This window comes from Cyprinodon tularosa, unplaced genomic scaffold, assembly GCF_016077235.1.
Source record: "Cyprinodon tularosa strain WSP-4 unplaced genomic scaffold, ASM1607723v1 ctg192, whole genome shotgun sequence".
Classification (NCBI taxonomy): Eukaryota; Metazoa; Chordata; class Actinopteri; order Cyprinodontiformes; family Cyprinodontidae; genus Cyprinodon; species Cyprinodon tularosa.
In genome coordinates this window covers 402306-420347 of record NW_024038688.1, presented here as the reverse complement: position 1 = coordinate 420347, position 18042 = coordinate 402306, and the positions used below count along the sequence as shown (strand labels likewise).

At 38.6% G+C, this 18042-nt stretch overlaps 2 protein-coding genes across 4 annotated transcripts; one reads left to right on the top strand and one right to left on the bottom strand.

Moving 5' to 3' along the window:
• Positions 1–6258: 6258 nt before the first annotated feature.
• On the bottom strand, positions 6259–7644 carry asgrl1 (asialoglycoprotein receptor-like 1). Of its 3 annotated transcripts, none has more exons than XR_005280656.1 (5): positions 7408–7644; positions 7259–7329; positions 7113–7174; positions 6947–6982; positions 6259–6867 (listed from the first exon to the last, which is right to left on the bottom strand). XR_005280656.1 is itself a non-coding variant. In XM_038283290.1 (5 exons), exons 1-5 carry the CDS (start codon positions 7452–7454, stop codon positions 6710–6712), a joined length of 396 nt encoding a protein of 131 aa, XP_038139218.1. In that variant the 5' UTR covers positions 7455–7644; the 3' UTR covers positions 6259–6709. The 3 variants fall into 3 exon arrangements, 2 of the variants coding, with proteins under 2 accessions (XP_038139218.1, XP_038139220.1); XM_038283290.1 differs by having other exon boundaries at positions 6947–6997; positions 7252–7329; XM_038283292.1 differs by having other exon boundaries at positions 7252–7329.
• A 1349-nt stretch (positions 7645–8993) lies between these two features.
• LOC119782346 (cytochrome c oxidase subunit 6A, mitochondrial) lies at positions 8994–17850 on the top strand. Its single transcript, XM_038283293.1, has 3 exons — positions 8994–9152; positions 17333–17475; positions 17556–17850. Exons 1-3 carry the CDS (start codon positions 9044–9046, stop codon positions 17643–17645), a joined length of 342 nt encoding a protein of 113 aa, XP_038139221.1. The 5' UTR covers positions 8994–9043; the 3' UTR covers positions 17646–17850.
• Positions 17851–18042: the final 192 nt, after the last annotated feature.

Sequence of the window (18042 nt, the reverse complement as noted above, 5' to 3'; positions counted from 1 at the left end):
GGAAGCAGCGGACTGCCACTGTTGGCGCCCGGGGAGCAGTCTGCGGTTAAGGGTCTTGCTCAGGAACCCAGAGCGGTTGTGCATGGAAGTTTTTGGTACTTGAACTAAGAACCTCTGGGACCCAATGCTCTAACCACTAGGCGACCACTTCCTTCTTTATCACCTGTGAAATATCACCAAACTGAACTCTATTGTGCAAAGTCTGGAACTAATCACATCTAGTTTATTGTGATGCACTTTATTCGTCTCAACGTAATCTGAACTCAGATTCCTAAACCTAACAAACTTTAACTTACTTTAACATCGACTGCAAATGAAACTGCCCTGATCAGAGTGCATTCTAGGACTGTGGCGTCTGCAGGGTTACACGAGCGGACCGCAGCACTTCCCTCAGGATGTGTGATGGTGCCTCCATCCATACATAGCCTTAATCCAAGCTTTCTAATAGGGATCTACTTTATTTCAAGTTAGACCCAATATCTGCTCTGTCAGGAAGGTCCATCTTCATGGCACAAGACTCCACCACTAAAGAAAATATGATGTATTCTGATCAAGCATCTCAATAAACAGGTGTTTAAAGGAGGAAGGACACTAGATTCCACCCAGAAGGCACCAGGAGGGCAGGTTTGAAAAGTTTGTTTAACTGCCAATCATCCTTCCAAACTCTCTAGAGGTGAAGGAAGGAATAGTCCAGAAATATCTTGATTAAAATCTGCTTCCATCTACCATCACGCTAAGGACGAAACAGCCGTGGATTTGGCCCCAAATCACTACCGAAAAATGACTGTGTAAATTCTCAGTCATGCGGTTCATGGCAACCACAAATCAGTCTTAAATTGGAGGCAACAGGACTTTCAAAACAATCAACAATAAAAGAACATTGAAGGATGACTGTTTGATGCAGGATGGACCTCTATGCGGCCCTGGCTACAGATTGCTCTACTTTCAGCTGACAGAACTTACAGACTCCTGGATAGGAGCAGAAACGTCCATAAAAAACTGAGCAGAGGTCTGTTTGCCTCCCAATTGAAGCCTGTTTTTTTTTTTGGTTCACAACTGAGCAAATAATGATTCTCCACATCAGAGACATCTTAAAGCCTTTGGTACCAATGATTCCTTCTCCGCTGAGTATTTAATACATCTAAGGAAGTATTGGTCTAGTGGTTAGAGCATTGCACTAAGAAGGTTGCAAGTACCCGGTTCGGTTCCCACCGCCTACACTCTGGGTTCCTGAGCAAGACCGTTAACCCCACCCTGCTCCCTGGGCGCCACACAGTAGCAGCCCACTGCTCCCCAAAGTGATGGTTCAAAATGTGGAGAGTGAATTTCCCCATTGTGGGACATTAAAGCGATTTACTTTATTATATATATTCATACATTCTGTTGCATTTTTGTCTTCTTTTTCCTATGCATAATGTTTTGTTTTTTATATCCTGGGATGAGTGGGTTACTGATCTCCATCTGATCTCCATCTGGTGCAAACGTCATGCCCTCATCAGAGGTATATTTACAGGAAGAAAGAGTGTTCAGCAGCTGATGTCCTTCCTGTTTATCTGCATCCATGCACTCCTCCATGGACTGTTCTAACTATCATCCTTCTAACATCCATGACATCCTTATATCTACGATCTATATTGTCCTGTCCTCTTTATTGTGATAAATTGGTTATTATAGCTTTATGGCAGATAAATATGGATCTCCTCTTCAGACCTTACATGTTAATTTGTCTTTATGTCGTCCTGCAGCATCATGGTGAGGGATTCCACTGTCTTCCCCTAAAATCGTAAAAATTACATCTTTTCATTTTGGTTCCTCTTCAGTCTCCCAGCTCTGTGTTTTTCAGATCTGTAAATGAAATAATCTTTCAGCGTTCAGCACAGCTGTGCAAGCACCTGACATCTGGAGACTTCCCACAGCTTCTCTCTGCACCTGAACCACACCAGAGGATTTATTAAAACACATGAAAACTGCGTCTGATGGAACATTTTATGATTCTTAATGAGGGATCCAAGTGAGTAATGTATTTATGTCACATAACCACACACCTCAATGTTTTTTAGGACTCTATGTGAGTCTCTGACAACAAGTAGGACAGATTTGTTAAATGGAAAAAACTCCTACTTGTTTACATTTTTGTTATAAATCTTAAAAGTTGTGGCACGTGTTTCTATTCAGTTATTTAGTTAATGTTTTCCCTTAAAATGCGGATTTAAGTCTTCCAGATCAGTGGTTTTTAAAGTGGGGATCCCCTGGGTCTTATGAGACACTAAGTCGGGGGCTGACAGATGATTTTCATGATAATTGTGATCCCTGACTGGAAGACCAAAATATACCTTGACGTATATAAATGAGTAAACTCTATTCATTTATTTTTCTAATTCATGATTTAAATATTTATTATACCATAAAAATACAAAATGCACAATTAAATTATTAAATTACTAAGTAAATTATAAAAAAAGCAATGAAAATGATTATGTATCATTTACATGTTATAAAATTGGCAATAATTACTTCACTTTATATGTATAAATAAGTATAGAGTAACGTTTTTATCTATATTTTAATGAAATTAAATTCAGTTTATTTCTATAGCGCCAATTCACAACACATGTCATCTCAAGGTACTTTACAGTTCACCAGATCATCCCGTCAGATTGATTCAAAGTTTTCTATCTAAGGAAATCCAGTAGATTGCATCGACTCATTGACTCTACAGCAATCCCTCACACTAAGCATGCTTGTAGCGACAGTAGAGAGGAAAAAACTCCCTTTTAACAGGAAGAAACCTCCAACAGAACCAGGCTCAGAGTGAGCGGCCATCTGCTGAGGCCCACTGGGGTTCAAGGAGACAGAAGCAGAGATACAAAGGTCAACTGTCAACCAGCTCCACAGGCGGCCCCGCCTAGGAAACACACAGCCAGGCAGAAGAGCTCCGAGCCAGCTCCTATGTCACGGTATGAAGAGAGCACATCCAGCCAGTCACAGTCAGAGAAACAGGACTACACTGAAAAACAGGCCAATCTCCAACATCTATAAACAAAGGTGTTGATGGAAGCAGCACATCTGATGTTTCTCTCCAGGATGGAGTCACAGCCAAACGGGAACAGACCAGATGAAGCGAAGAACCAGTGAGGGCATAATGTAAGAGATTGAATTAACAGATTGTGCAGAGTGGGATAATAGAGAAAGAATGAAGCAGAATGATGAAATGGGGGTCCTTATGTCCTCCAGCAGTCTAAGTTTATAGCAGCATAACTATAGAGATAGTTCAGGATAACCTGAGCCACCCTAACTATAAGCTTTATCAAAAAGGAATGTTTTAAGCCTAGCCTTAAAAGTAGACAGGGTGTCTGCCTCACGGACTAAAACTGGTAGTTGGTTCCACAGGAGAGGAGCCTGATAACTAAAAGATCTGCCTCCCATTCTACTTTTAGAAATTCTAGGAACCACTAGTAAAGCTGCAGATTGAGAGCGAAGTGCTCTGTTAGGAACATAAGGAACAATCAGATCTCTGATATCAGATGGAGCTTGGCCATTTAAGGCTTTATATGTGAGAAGGAGGATTTTAAATTCTATTCTGGATTTAACAGGAAGCCAATGAAGAGAAGCCAGGATAGGAGAGATATGATCTCTCTTTGTAGTTTTCATCAGAACTCTGGCTGCAGCATTTTGGATCAGCTGAAGGCTTTTAACTACAGTTTGTGGACTTCCTGATAGTAAAGAATTACAATAGTCCAGCTTTGAAGTAACAAATGCATGGACTAGTTTCTCAGCATCACCCCTGGACAGGAGATTTATCATTTCTGCAAAACTTCAGAGATGAGAAAAGTGAACTGAGATCCACCTTAGCTGAGGGGGAACTGGAGCCTATCCCAGTAGTCCACGGAGACACAACAAGGTTGAACAACCATGCACACTCAAACTCGCTCCTTAGGGGCAATTTCAATTGTCCAATCAACATAGCATTCCGGTTTTGAAATGTGGGAGAAAGCTGGAGAACCCGGAGAAAACCCACGCAGGGAGAACATGCAAACTCCACACAGAAAGGTCCAGGTTGCCCCGGAACTCGAACCCAGAACCCTCTTGCTGCGAGGCAATGCTGCTAACCACTTCTGTTGCTCAGACAGAATTCCACCTTCGATGGAAGATCCTCATATCTACACCTTCACACCCTGCCCCCTCCTCTTCTATTAACTCTTTTATTTAAAATCCAACTTACATTCATTTATTGTTTAATTTTCATCTACTTAACTGCCTCTTTTCTCTTATGAATTATTATTCAAGTTCAATCATTGCAGCTTTTATCTTATATGTTTATTGAAAGAAGAAAATGAGCATCTTTCTAGAGATTCAGAAACAAATAGTCCCTGAAATAATCTTTTAAACAGCTCCCATCTAGCTTTTGTCAAGCATTTTAAACTCTTGAATGTAACATGTATTGTAAAAAAGACAAACAAACTCTGATCCAGATAAAATATTAACTTAAACGTACAAAAATGTAAGAAGTTATTAGAAATGAAGCTAATGTGTATCTGCAACCATTATTTCCAGTAGATGAGTTTAGTGTTGCTCTCCTGCCCATCAGCAGCAGCAGCCACTGTGCAAACAGCTTCAGGTTCCCTCAAATCTTTATCTCTATTTTTCTATTGCTATTTTTAAAAATTGTATCAATAAAAATGTGACTGAACACAGCTGGGTAAATAAGTGACATTTACTAGAGTTCCCAAAAAATTCAGATTGACGTCTACCAAGTTAGATAAGTTACTATTAGCCAGCAGGGGTCCAGATCTCATCCAAGTCCCGTACAGAGCGTACGTCCTCTGATGTGAAGGACGAGGATGAGGCACAGAGAGGAAGCATGTTTGTTGGTTCCTGTCTCTGAAGTTCAGCCAGTTTGAAACCAGTGAAAAAAAAAGGAAATGTTTTGTTTTCTCTCAACTGCAAGACAATCAGGGCAAAACAAAAGGAAAGTTGCTTGAACTTTTAAGAGGAAAAATAAACACAAACGTTTGCTGTGAACACAAAGCCGCTGCATTTGAATCTTAAAGAGGTGGATCAGGTATGATAGATCTGATTCTTCTTGATTCTGGACCTCTTTTGGTCTGTAGGATCTTTGCTTTAAGTCAAGAAGAGACAGACGGGTGAGGAGGATCATACAAAACATTTATTTATGACACATTACAGCAGCAGTACACTTTTACTCAATCTGTTGGATTCAGAAAATGTAGGTTTGCAAATAAATAGAAATTGAGTCTACACAGGAAAGAGATTCAAGCAGCTTCTGCAGGAGCGGAAGGAAAAGCCCAACCCAACTTTAAGCTTTCCTTCTCTGAATCCTCTCCCGCAGCCGTCTTTTATTAACAGAACATAACACATGGTTACAAAACAGTATTTGTTCTGACAGAACAATTAATCAGTTCATAAAGACAAGATGCTCCATCAGAATGACAAGGCAGGATGGTCTCCTGACTGAATCATGAGACAGCAGTGGAGCATCCTCTTGCAAAAATGTTTCATAAGCACAAATTAATTTTATAATCATCATTGAATAAACCTGACACAATCTCATGGGGTCAAAACACTAGACACCATCCTGGACCCTAACCCAATGGGAAATTCCATTGGGACCAAGTAGCACTAAATTGGTGACTTAGAAACGACACTGTCAAGGAACGCTATGGACAGCGGAAACATGCAAGAGGAGGAGAGTTTAGTGTCAGAGGTCGTGGATGAGTCTCCTCCATCATCCATTTTTTATTTAGAGGATGAAAGCGGGGACGAAGATGTTATGGAAGAGGACGCCAGGGCGGCAGAAGCTTGGTTTGGTGTAGAAGGCTTCCAGCCGTACATGTTTGAGCCCTTGCCTCGCAACGCTGCCAGTTCTGTTAGCTCTACGCCTGCCGAAGACACAGACGTCCATCCCTGTGAACGCAGGTGGGAAAGGAAAGGATTCTGATTTCTGATTTCAACCGTTGCGTATATTAGCTGCGACATATGAATCAAGATGCTATGACCAAAAACATTTGATTGACAGATGACCGTTGATGTATGACTGGCCGAATTTAGGGTGTTCAGGCTGACGTAGAACTACTGTAACTGGCCTGCAGAAGATAAAAAAAAAATAAACATTTTAATACAGGATTTTTTTTTCTTATAGAAATTTTCTAACTTTTGTGACAATATAGTCTGATAAAGAGTACATTTATATACATGTTTAAATCCAGAATCATATGACGTTTAAACATAACTTCCCTACAACTTTAATGGCACTTTGAGACAGGCTACTTATGTGAGCTGCATTATAAATGCTTTTCAGTGCCATCATGATTTATTTAACATAATTGTAATTATTTCTTCTTCTCCATGGCTTTGAACCTCATCTTTCTTACACATCCACTCTTAAACTGCCTGTACCACAGGAAGTCTGCTCATTTTAATAAGGCAGAACCGAACCACCTTGCAAGTCTTAACATTTGTGCACCCCAACTTATTGCACATACCAAAAAGTTATTGCACCTGCAGGTTAGTGCCTCTTATTGCTGATCTTCAAAGGCCCCTAATGTTCTACATAAAGGTTTAAACTGAAAGTTTAACCCCACCCCCTCATGTTTCCTGTTTCAATTCAAGCACTAATTTTATTGGTTAATCATCTTAATCATAATAAAGTTCAGTAGATGGATAAAGTTACACTAAATTGTATAAAGATCTAATCTGGGCTCACCAGTTCCTCCACATTGTTAATCACTAGTAGGTGCCCTCCAGATGATCTACACTGGTCTTCAGCTTTTCGCCAAGCAGCGGTGTTGGTGGTGGTGAACAGATAGCAGCTCTCCTGGAAACTGTCCCATCCTGCCCTGCATCTTCCTGATTTCAGAACCGCCGGAAAAGTCAAATGAAATAAAATATATAGCATTTCTATTTGTTTTGAAATAGCAGTTTGTACCTTGAACAGGAACTAGTCTCTCCAACGGGACTTCATCTGCAGGAGTTAGACCTTCAGTTAGAGATCCCACATAAATGCAGAAGTTGTTTTTTTAAGAATAGAAAATATAGCTGCATTATTATACTGAGAATCAAAAATCCCTTTTCCTTTTATTGAGCTGAATTACCAGGCGAAGTTGGTCCTCTTTTGATAGTCTTGAGTTGTAGTTTTTTTTGTTCAGCTGGGAGACTGTGGAATGACAACATTCTGTGAACTACATCAAACAAGTCATCATCCGCTTAATTATAATGTGTTTTAATCCCTACATTTTACCCCTATGACCGTCATCAGAATCAGAATTATCAGGATGGCATAAAAGAAGAGCATTAATCTTCCCTTCAGTCCTGGAAATACAGACAAAAGCTCAGATTTTTCTCCATATAAAACAAATGACTAAAAAGCAGGTGACATTTAGGTTTTACCTCTCGGTCGGCTGATACGGGCTCTGCAGGATCCAAGCTGCTAACATCTGGGCTAAAAGGCTGATATTGAGATTCCATTATCTAAGAAGGACAGGGTTTTGTCTCTAATGCAATCTGAATTCAGCACAGAGACAAATGCCCACCTGCAAAATCAGATAAGAGTTTAGCTAAATATTTTTTTGTTCGTTATAAGGACAAAAATGTTAGCTATTAACAGGTAAGTAAATACTGCTCTGGAGTTTTAACCCTCTTGTTACCCTGATGTCAACATACAGAAGCTGCAGGATGGGTTCACAGAGGACCCTGTTAACTACGCTTAAAATAAACATCCAGGTGATTTAGCTTCTACACTGCAAAAACTATCTAGAAATAAGTAAAAAAAAATTTTAATTAAGTATTTTTACCCTTAATTTGACTAGGTCAATGACATGAGTATCCAATGGAATGAGTATTTTTCCTCTAAAAATAAGATAATTAGATAATATGCACTTGAAATAAGACAATATCATTGTTTTTTTTTGTTTTTTTTTTTATCTAAATCGTCTTGTTCCATTGGCAAAGTGTCTAACTTACCTTCTTGATTAAAAAAAAATCCCTTATTTTAGGAGTGTAGGGCGGCCATTTCTAAGTTTAACTGCTTTCCTGCCAAGTCTACAACAAAAAACAGTGCTTGTGGTGACATTAATAATGAAGACCCTTAACCCCCAATTGCTCCCTGGGCGCCCATTGATGGCAGCCCACCGCTCCCCAAGGGGATGGGTTAATTACATAGGTACATTTCTCCAATGTGAACAATAAAGTTCAATTAATTTTACTATTTTTATTTTCTTCTTTCTTTCTTTTGTGAGTCTTTTTATATATACATATATATATATATATATATATATATATATATATATATATATATATATATATATATATATATATATATATAAATTCTTGTATACAATAATCTCAAAGTCTCAATTAAACTAAATCTAATTTCATAACTAATGAAAACTAAGCTAAAACTAAGCTCTAATAGAATATTAGGAACTAATAGTCCATCCTAATAAAATAAACTTATTGAATAAAAAAATAAAAATACTGAGATCTAAATAAACGTTAAAAGTTATGAAAACTCTCTAGCGACCCGAGAAATATTTTCAGTGAACTCTAAAACCAACCTTGAATGTACGGCAGAGTATTAGGGCCGGGCTTGAAATCTTTCTATTTATTTTTTAGTTCTTATATTATGAGAATAAAGTTGCAACAAATATAAAGTTGTTACATTTGGAGAATTAATCATCAATAACAAATAAATTAATTATTCTCGTAATGTTACTTACTTAATTTTATGACTTTATTCTCATAATATTATGACTTTTTTTCTCGAAATGAAAACAAATCTAGCCTGGCCCTAATACATGGAGGATAATTATTGAGAATTTATTTATTTATGTGTTTATGTTTAAATATGGCAGAGTTGGTCCTCCATACAAATAATCCGTCGTATGAGATAAATAATTTGTTTTCTACAGGGAGTGAGCCTCCGTGACCGCATGGTGGCGCAGTAGAGCCCCGAGCTGTCGAGCTCCCACGTGACTCCTGCTGTGAAATAGACTACTTCCGGTCTCCTCTCCAGTCTTTCAGGAAAATGGCGGCCTTCGGACGTTTCTCTCAGATGTTGTGGAGGTCTTCTCTGACCCAAACCCGGCGCCAGCTCTCTGCCGCCGCCGCTGCCGGTGGACACGGCGAACAGTCAGGTAAACGTTCGCCTTCCTTTAGCCTTAGCTGGGGAAAGAATCCAGGAGAACAGCGGTTATTATCTGGACCTTGACCTTGCTGGGTTAGCATTAGCTTCGTTAGCTGTGTTACATCCTTTAGCTTCCCTGGTCAAACTTATTAAAATATCAAGGTTTGTTAGTCCAAACTAAAAGATTACAATTTAAAGTTTACATGTTATTGTTTGTTTTCAGTCCAGTGACTGAAATTTAGCTTAAATAAACGCCCAGTCTAATCATTTATATGAATATAGTTGAAGTATTGATGTATTCAATATTACTGTCACTATGCAAAGAAAAGAAACGATAATACGTGTGAAGAGAAGAGAATAGCTATATTTTATGTGGTATAGAAAATTTAATTACAGAGATATTTATGTATATATATCTTTGAAATAAATCTCATCTGAACTGCAGCCTGTGAGCTTATAATATTAAAGCTGCTAACACTTTAAACACAATAATGAAAAACAGCTAATGCTAAGGAAACGTTTAAATACGCACATCTTTTAATATTTTAACCGTTTTGAAGAGGGAAGAATAATCTGCAGCAGGTCTGTTTCCACTGGATGGTTGTTTTAGTGTCCTTGAAAGTCAGTGAGTAGTAATGGCCCAGTCATCATCAGATCAGCTGGATTACATGGTGCAGGTGTAGAAAACCTATAGATCTATGATCAGTTTATTCTCCTGCAGACATATTGACAGTTATTCTGCAAAACTGCCTCCCACTCCTCAGCTTCTTAAATAAAAGCACCAAAAACCTGAACTTTGATCAGCCATTGCAGCCCAGATTAGATAGGATAGGATCTAAGGTTTCCAGACCAGTCTGTCTGGATGATCTGATTGAATTGTCTCTATAAATGTCCTTCATATAACTGGCACTGTGAGTTGGTGCTGTATGAATGAAACTAAATTGAATTATTAATTCTAGGGCTGAAACAATTAGTCGGATTAATCGATTATTGAAATCATCAACTAATTAAGTGATCAATTAAGCATTGAATGGGTTATAGAGACTCTAAAACAGGCTTTAGCTGACAGAGCGACCCACTTTGAGCAGTAATTATATCAAAATTGTAAAAGAAATATATATAAACAATTTGCAGTTAAGATAAAAAAAAAAAAAACGTTTTTGTGTTTAATATGCTCTATTCAAAACTCCTCAAGTTGAAATGTTTTAGTTTCACCTGATTCAATTTCTTAGAAAATCTTCTCTAAGGCACGTTTGGCTATCTGATTATTAATCAACAGATGAATCGATTTGCAAAATAATCGTAAGTTGCAGCTCTAATACATGAAGCATTCTATTTCTTCAAAGTCAAACTTGAAATGTGTTTAAATATGTGCACCTTTAATTATTCTTCTGGTTATTGTAATTAAAATTCAAAAGCTTCATTTTTTACATGTAGGGATACAACTAACTATTAACTGATGTGTCCATTAATCTGGGACTTTCTTTTTAATTAATGATCAAGTTAAAAGTGTTTAATAGGTTTGTATTTTTTATTTTACAGCCAGGTGAACCTAAACTGCACCACTTCTGCTCATAGCTTATTTATAGACAGAGGGGGTTCTCTATTTAAATGTAAACCTGTATTTTTTAGGCTTCATTCCCGTTCTGAGCAGCTTAGTCTCTCAGTAGCTGCCGTCTTTTTAATGGTTAATAAATTAGCTAACAATATTTTCAGTGATTTGTTTAATCAAATTGTTAAAGCCCTGTCTACATGCGAATATGGTTGAATATTCCTTAACCCTGATTGAACACATTCTGCTTGATATGTCTATTAGTTTTAGCTGTTCCTGGTCTGCCAATAGAGGGAGCTCTAGCAGAATTTCTAGCTTTTCATAATTGGCTCTAAATTACAGCTGATTAATGTGGCGAAAACATTTCTTAGATTTTAATTTAATTTTTTTAACCAAATCCCTTTTTTCAGTTTTAATATTCATAATAAAACATGAAATAAATATTACTTTTAAGAACTAACTTTTATTTCAGTCCTTCCCTCAGGGATTTGAATTTAAAGAACAAAATGTTCACTTCCTGTTTGGATTAACTGAGTGTGCAGCTGTTCAGAGGATCTCCATCTGAAGTTAAGTTATTTTCTCTGTGATATCTCTGTATCTAAGTAACTCTAACTGACTACTTTAAAACATAGCACCTTCTGCTGCACTTTTCTACTGAGCACTTGTCAGTTTCACACTGTTTTATTTCTGATAGCAAGGAGTAGCTAGCCTAGGCTAGCGCTAGCTTAGCATTGCTATGGCTTCTCTCTCTCCCTCCCTTGACTCTTTTCCAACTCTTCCTTCTTCCTCTCCTCTCTCCTGCTCTCTGTGTCAGATGTTCAGTTATTCCTCTGCCTCCTTTAGTGATAATGGGATGTGTAATAAGTGTAGTATTTTTGTAGCTTTGGAGGCGAGGGTGTCAGAGTTAGAATCCAGGCTTCAGGCTGTTGAAGTAGGCCCCCCACGTAGCTGTCCTCCAAAAGTGCCTGAGCAGCCAGGCGATTGGGTAACTGTACGCAGAAAGCGTAGTCGTGGATCTCTGCCCACTGGTCACCACCAACCCGTTCACGTTTCTAACCGGTTTTCCCCACTCAGTGACACACCCACTGAGAAGCCCACTCTGGTGATTGGCAGCTCCATAGTCAGAAACGTGGCATTAGAGACACCAGGGACCATAGTCAAATGTTTGCCGGGGGCCAGAACGGGCGACATCAAATCCTACCTGAAACTACTGGCTAAGGATAAGGTTAAATACAGTAAGATTGTTATTCACGCTGGTGGTAATGACACCCGGTTACGCCGATCGGAGGTCACTAAAATTAGTGTGGCTTCGGTGTGTAAGTTTGCCAAAAAAATGTCGGACTCCGTAATTTTCTCTGGTCCCCGCCCTGATCTGACCAGTGATGACATGTTTAGCCGCATGTCGTCATTCAACCGCTGGTTGTCTAGGTGGTGTCCTGAAAACAACGTGGGCTACATTAATAATTGGCAATCCTTTTGGGGAAAGCCTGGTCTGATTCGGAGAGACGGCATCCATCCCACTTTGGATGGTGCAGCTCTTCTTTCTAGGAATCTGGCCACATTTATTAGTCCTCCAAAACCCTGACCACCCAGGGTGCAGACCAGGAAGCAGAGTTGTAGTTTAACACACATCTCTGCAGCTTCTCTACTGTTACCCACTCTTTACTCCATCCAGACAGTGTCTTGCCCACGACCAAAATCTAATAAATTAGCAAAGATTCCCAAAGGAGTAAATCATGATAATCTAATTAAAATCAAAATAACTCCAATTGGGGAAAAAGTTAAAACAATTAAATGCGGTCTGTTTAACATAAGATCGCTTTCCTCTAAAAGTCTGCTAGTTAATGACTTGATTAGTGATAATCACATTGACTTGTTTTGCCTTACAGAAACCTGGCTGCAGCAAGAGGATTATGTGAGCATAAATGAGGCAACTCCTTCAAGCTATTTAAATTTTCACATCCCCAGAAGTTCTGGGCGAGGAGGAGGAGTAGCAACAATCTTCCAGTCTGACTTACTGATTACTCCCAAAACAATTAATACCTACAACTCTTTTGAACATTTAACCCTTAATTTCCCTGATCCAAATTTCAAGGCAAGAAAACCTCTTCTTTTTGTAACTTTGTATCGTCCACCAGGTCCTTACTCTGAATTTTTAGATGAGTTTTCAGAGTTCCTTTCTGATTTGGTATTAAATACTGACAGGGTCATCATAGTGGGAGATTTTAACATCCATGCTGACATTGAAGGCGATAGCTTAAGAGCAGCCTTTAATGCTATCTTAGACACTATTGGCTTTGTTCAAAATGTGAATAGTCCCACGCATTCTCATCTTCATACTTTGGATCTTGTGCTGACATACGGCATAGAATGTGAAGAAATAACAGTATTTCCTCACAACCCTGTCCTCTCTGACCACTTTCCAATAACCTTCAGGATTACTTTAACAGAGTTCTCCTCCCCCAAAAGAAGGTTCAATTTTAGTAGATCTTTATCAGATAGTGCAGTTATAAATTTTAAAGAATCTGCTTCACTTTCTCTCTCCTCTGTGTCACTGAGCAGTGCTGCAGAGTGCAAAAGCTTAGCTTATTCCCCTTCACAGGTTGATGATTTTGTTGATGGGGTTGCTAGTTCTCTGCGTATTGCCTTAGACAACGCAGCTCCTTTGAAAATGAAAACCGTTAAAAATAGAAAGCTTGCTCCTTGGTTTAATGCAGAGCTGCGTACTTTGAAGCAAAATGCTAGGAAACTGGAGAGAAAATATCGCTCCACAGGCCTGCGAGAGTCCTTCCTAGTCTGGAAAAATGGTTTACTGCTGTATAAGAGGACTCTTTGTAAAGCAAGAGCAGCATACTTCTCCTCATTAATAGAGGAGAATAAGAATAATCCTAGATTTCTTTTTAATACAGTTGCCAAACTCACCCAGAGCCATAGCTCTGTTGAACCGTCCATTCCACCTGCTCTTAGCAGCAATGATTTTATGGGATTCTTTATAAATAAGATTGATCTTATTAAAAATAAGATCATAAGCACTCCTCTATCCGCGATTGTACCTGAGGTAGTCATGGAATCTGAACCGGGTTTAGACTGCTTTGATCCAGTTGAACTCTCTGAATTAGCAAAATTATTGTCTTCATCTAAGCCTTCAACTTGTATGTTAGATCCAGTTCCAACCAGGTTATTTAAGGAGGTATTCCCTTTGATCTCCTCCTCCATTTTAGATGTGATTAATCTATCTCTGTTACAGGGATATGTACCTAAAGCTTTTAAGGTTGCTGTAATTAAACCTCTGCTTAAGAAACCGTCTCTTGACCCAGATGACTTGGTCAATTATAGACCTATATCCAATCTTCCTTTCTTATCCAAAATTCTTGAGAAAGTAGTTGCCAAACAAGTTTGCGATCACTTCCACCATAATGAACTTTTTGAAGAGTTTCAGTCTGGCTTTAGAGCTCATCATAGCACTGAAACAGCTCTGGTGAAAGTCACTAATGATATTCTCATGGCCTCAGATAATGGACTTGTATCTGTGCTCGTCCTGTTGGATCTTAGTGCTGCATTTGATACAGTTGACCATAATATTCTTTTAGAAAGACTTGAATATTTTGTTGGAATTAAAGGAACAGCACTAGACTGGTTTAAATCTTATCTATCTGATCGAATTCAGTTTGTTCATGTTAATGATAGATCTTCAACACGCTCAAAGGTTACCTGTGGAGTACCACAGGGATCAGTGCTAGGACCAATTCTCTTTACTTTATACATGCTCCCAATTGGTAGAATTATTAGACAGCATGGGATTAATTTCCACTGTTACGCTGATGATACCCAGCTATATCTGTCTATAAATCCAGATGAAGCTAACCCATTACATAGATTACAGGCATGTCTTGAAGACATAAAAACCTGGATGACTCTTAACTTTCTGCTCCTGAATGCAGACAAAACAGAAGTTATAGTCTTTGGACCAGAGTCTCTGAAAAAGAAACTGATTAGCCAGTCACTTCATTTGGATGGGATTAAACTGATTTCAGATAATAAAGTAAAAAATCTTGGTGTTATTTTTGATCAGGACCTGTCATTTAAATCCCATATCAAAGAGGTTTCTAGAATTTCCTTCTTTCATCTGAGGAACATTACAAAAATTAGAAATATCCTGTCCAGGGGTGATGCTGAGAAACTAGTCCATGCATTTGTTACTTCAAGGCTGGACTATTGTAATTCTTTACTATCAGGAAGTCCACAAACTGTAGTTAAAAGCCTTCAGCTGATCCAAAATGCTGCAGCCAGAGTTCTAATGAAAATTAAAAAGAGAGATCATATCTCGCCTATCCTGGCTTCTCTTCATTGGCTTCCTGTTAAATCAAGAATAGAATTTAAAATCCTCCTTCTCACATATAAAGCCTTAAATGGCCAAGCTCCATCTTATATCAGAGATCTGATTGTTCCTTATGTTCCTAACAGAGCACTTCGCTCTCAATCTGCAGGTTTACTAATCGTTCCTAGAATTTCTAAAAGTAGAATGGGAGGCAGATCTTTTAGTTATCAGGCTCCTCTCCTGTGGAACCAACTACCAGTTTTAGTCCGTGAGGCAGACACCCTGTCTACTTTTAAGGCTAGGCTTAAAACTTTCCTTTTTGATAAAGCTTATAGTTAGGGTGGCTCAGGTTATCCTGAGCTATCTCTATAGTTATGCTGCTATAGGCTTAGACTTTTGGAGGACATAGGGACCCCCATTTCATCATTCTGCTTCATTCTCTCTCTGTTCTCCTATTCTGCAGAATCTGTTAGTTCAATCTCTAACCTTCTGCTCTCTCTGCTTTTCCTCAGAGTAGCTTTGCCTCGTCTGTTCCTGTTTGGCTGTGACGTCATCCTGGAAAGAAACATCAGCTGTGCTGCTTCTATCAACACCCTTGTTTATAGATGTTGGAGATCGGCCGGTTTTCCAGTGTGGTCCTGTTTCTCTGACCGTGACTGAGTGGATGTGCTCTCTTCGTCCTCTGGCATGGGAGCTGCCTTGGAGCTCGTCTGCCTGGCTGTGTGTTTCCTGGACGGGGCCGCCTTTTACAGCTGCTTTTTGTATCTCTGCTTCTGTCTCCTTGAACCCCAGTCGGCCTCGGCAGATGGCCGCTCACACTGAGCCTGGTTCTGCTGGAGGTTTCTTCCTGTTAAAAGGGAGTTTTTCCTCTCCACTGTCGCTACAAGCATGCTTAGTGTGGGGGATTGTATTTGAGTCAATGAGTCAATGCAATCAACTGGTTTTCCTTAGATAGAAAACTTTGTATCAATTTGACTGTATGATCTGGTTGAACTGTAAAGTGCCTTGAGATGACATGTGTTGTGAATTTGGCGCTATATAAATAAACTGAATTGAATTGAATTGAATTGAAAATACAGGCACTGAAACGGGCCTGATTTATTCTATGGAAATAAAGCAAACTAAATGTTTTATCTAGTGGTTTCACACTGTGAGCTAGTTTAATAGTTATGAGAGGACATCATAGAAACAAAAATTAAGGAACTGATCTGAGCCATGGAAGCCTATTGAGGACAAAGAATCCCAATTTTCCCAAATTTACAACTTCATGAAGAGAAAAGATCCCGTCTATATGAGCTAATTATTTACATGTTTATTTAAAACTCGTCTTAATATACAAAAAGAAACAAATTTATAACAGAAAAAAATTATTAAACAAGAAATTTATAACAGAATCTGACAATAATAAACAAATATATCTCATAAATCCAGGTCTGATTATTAGAGGCAAGATTGGAGGAAAATATGTTTAAATAAAATGATTACTTTATTATCTGAACTACTTTGTTCTCTGGATGTTTCATTGTTCAGATGAAGGAGCCATCGCTTCTGAATGTTTTAGTTTTTATTAACCCTGTAATGCCAAATGTATCATATTTGATACATACGGTTTCTGAAATGTTTAGCATCTGACACCTTTTGCATAATTTAATGGTAAAAACTTTGCTCCAAATCCTATAGTACACAATCAGATATACCTGATAACAGAGGGCAGAAGACTACACAAAAAATAATCTGGACTTATCGCATAGTAATAAATTATTAGTATCAAAAATGTATTTCTGTTTTTTCTTTTTACATATTTTGTTAAAAGGCCAAATAAGGACTTCAAACCAAAAAAGAGTAATTTTCTGTTTTGTTTTATTCTTGGATCGGGCTTTAAAGGGTTAATATTTTCATGTCAATCAGGGCCGGTCTCCTACCTGCTTTTATAACGACCATTTCCGACCACTATTCGTTATTTACTTATAGCCTCCTATTTTAACAAATATTTACCACTAATTTTAGTTATAAATCATTAGTCGACTGCTTCATAGGGACAGAACTAAAGTAAATGGAAATGGGCTGGAAGGTGTCTTCAGATTAAAGACTGAGGTTGAAGATTTTTTGTGAATAAAATTGAATTATATTTTTTCCATCAGGTAAAATAAACCAACATTCAAATTATGAATTGTTTATTTGTATCAAACCAAAGGAGACTGGGATCAAACGCTCCTGCTTAGCTTGGTTTGTTTACTTTGGTGTTTTCTGTTTTCCTGATCTGTTTTTGGTCCAGTCAGACATTTTCTTGGTTTGTGAAGAATTTCCTGTTTCTCCACAGCGAAAACATGGAAGATCCTGTCGTTTGTTGTGGCCCTGCCGGGTGTGGCCGTGTGCATGCTGAACACCTTCCTGAAGGAGAAGGAGCACAGCCACGAGCAGCCAGAGTTCGTCCCCTACAGCCACCTGCGCATCCGCACCAAGGTCAGCCCTCAGCTTTCGTCCTCGTCTCTAACTTCATGTTTCCTGCTTTCTCTTCTAATCTCATGTTGTTTTCTGAACAGCGTTTCCCCTGGGGAGATGGGAACAAAACCCTTTTCCACAACCCTCATGTCAATGCCCTCCCCGACGGTTATGAGGGGCATGACGAGTAAACCCTGCAGACCTCATCGCAGCTCAACAGCGCCCTCTGCTGTTACTGCATCACACTCCTATTTACAGTTTATTTTTTGGGCTGAATTGTTTACACCTCTGTGCTCCACATGGAGCACCTGAACCAACAATTCCTTCTTTCTGGACCATTAAACCAAATGTCAGCTTGAATTAAATTAACGTGAATAAATGACTTTTACTTCCTGACTGTTTGCTCTGTTTATTTTCTTTTTACTAATTTGATGCAGTGTACAGCTTTCTGTTTTATATGAAGAGTTAATTTCATTGCTCTGTTCTTGTGACTGTGAAATGACAATAACAAGCTGTTAATAAAATAATATAAAGACAGAATAAGAAATAAGATCATGTTTGCATATTGATGTAGGAATTAAGTCCAGA

Excerpts from the sequence above, each read along its gene's own strand:
- asgrl1 (XM_038283290.1), bottom strand. The coding sequence starts at position 7,454 with ATGTTAGCAGCTTGGATCCTGCAGAGCCCGTATCAGCCGACCGAGAG. Across the intron at positions 6,998-7,112 it reads AAGAGGACCAACTTCGCCTG|GTCTAACTCCTGCAGATGAA; the intron begins GTAATTCAGCTC and ends CTCTAACTGAAG. Across the intron at positions 6,868-6,946 it reads GAGACTAGTTCCTGTTCAAG|GAAGATGCAGGGCAGGATGG; the intron begins GTACAAACTGCT and ends TTCTGAAATCAG.
- LOC119782346 (XM_038283293.1), top strand. The coding sequence starts at position 9,044 with ATGGCGGCCTTCGGACGTTTCTCTCAGATGTTGTGGAGGTCTTCTCTG. Across the intron at positions 9,153-17,332 it reads TGGACACGGCGAACAGTCAG|CGAAAACATGGAAGATCCTG; the intron begins GTAAACGTTCGC and ends GTTTCTCCACAG. Across the intron at positions 17,476-17,555 it reads ACCTGCGCATCCGCACCAAG|CGTTTCCCCTGGGGAGATGG; the intron begins GTCAGCCCTCAG and ends TTTTCTGAACAG.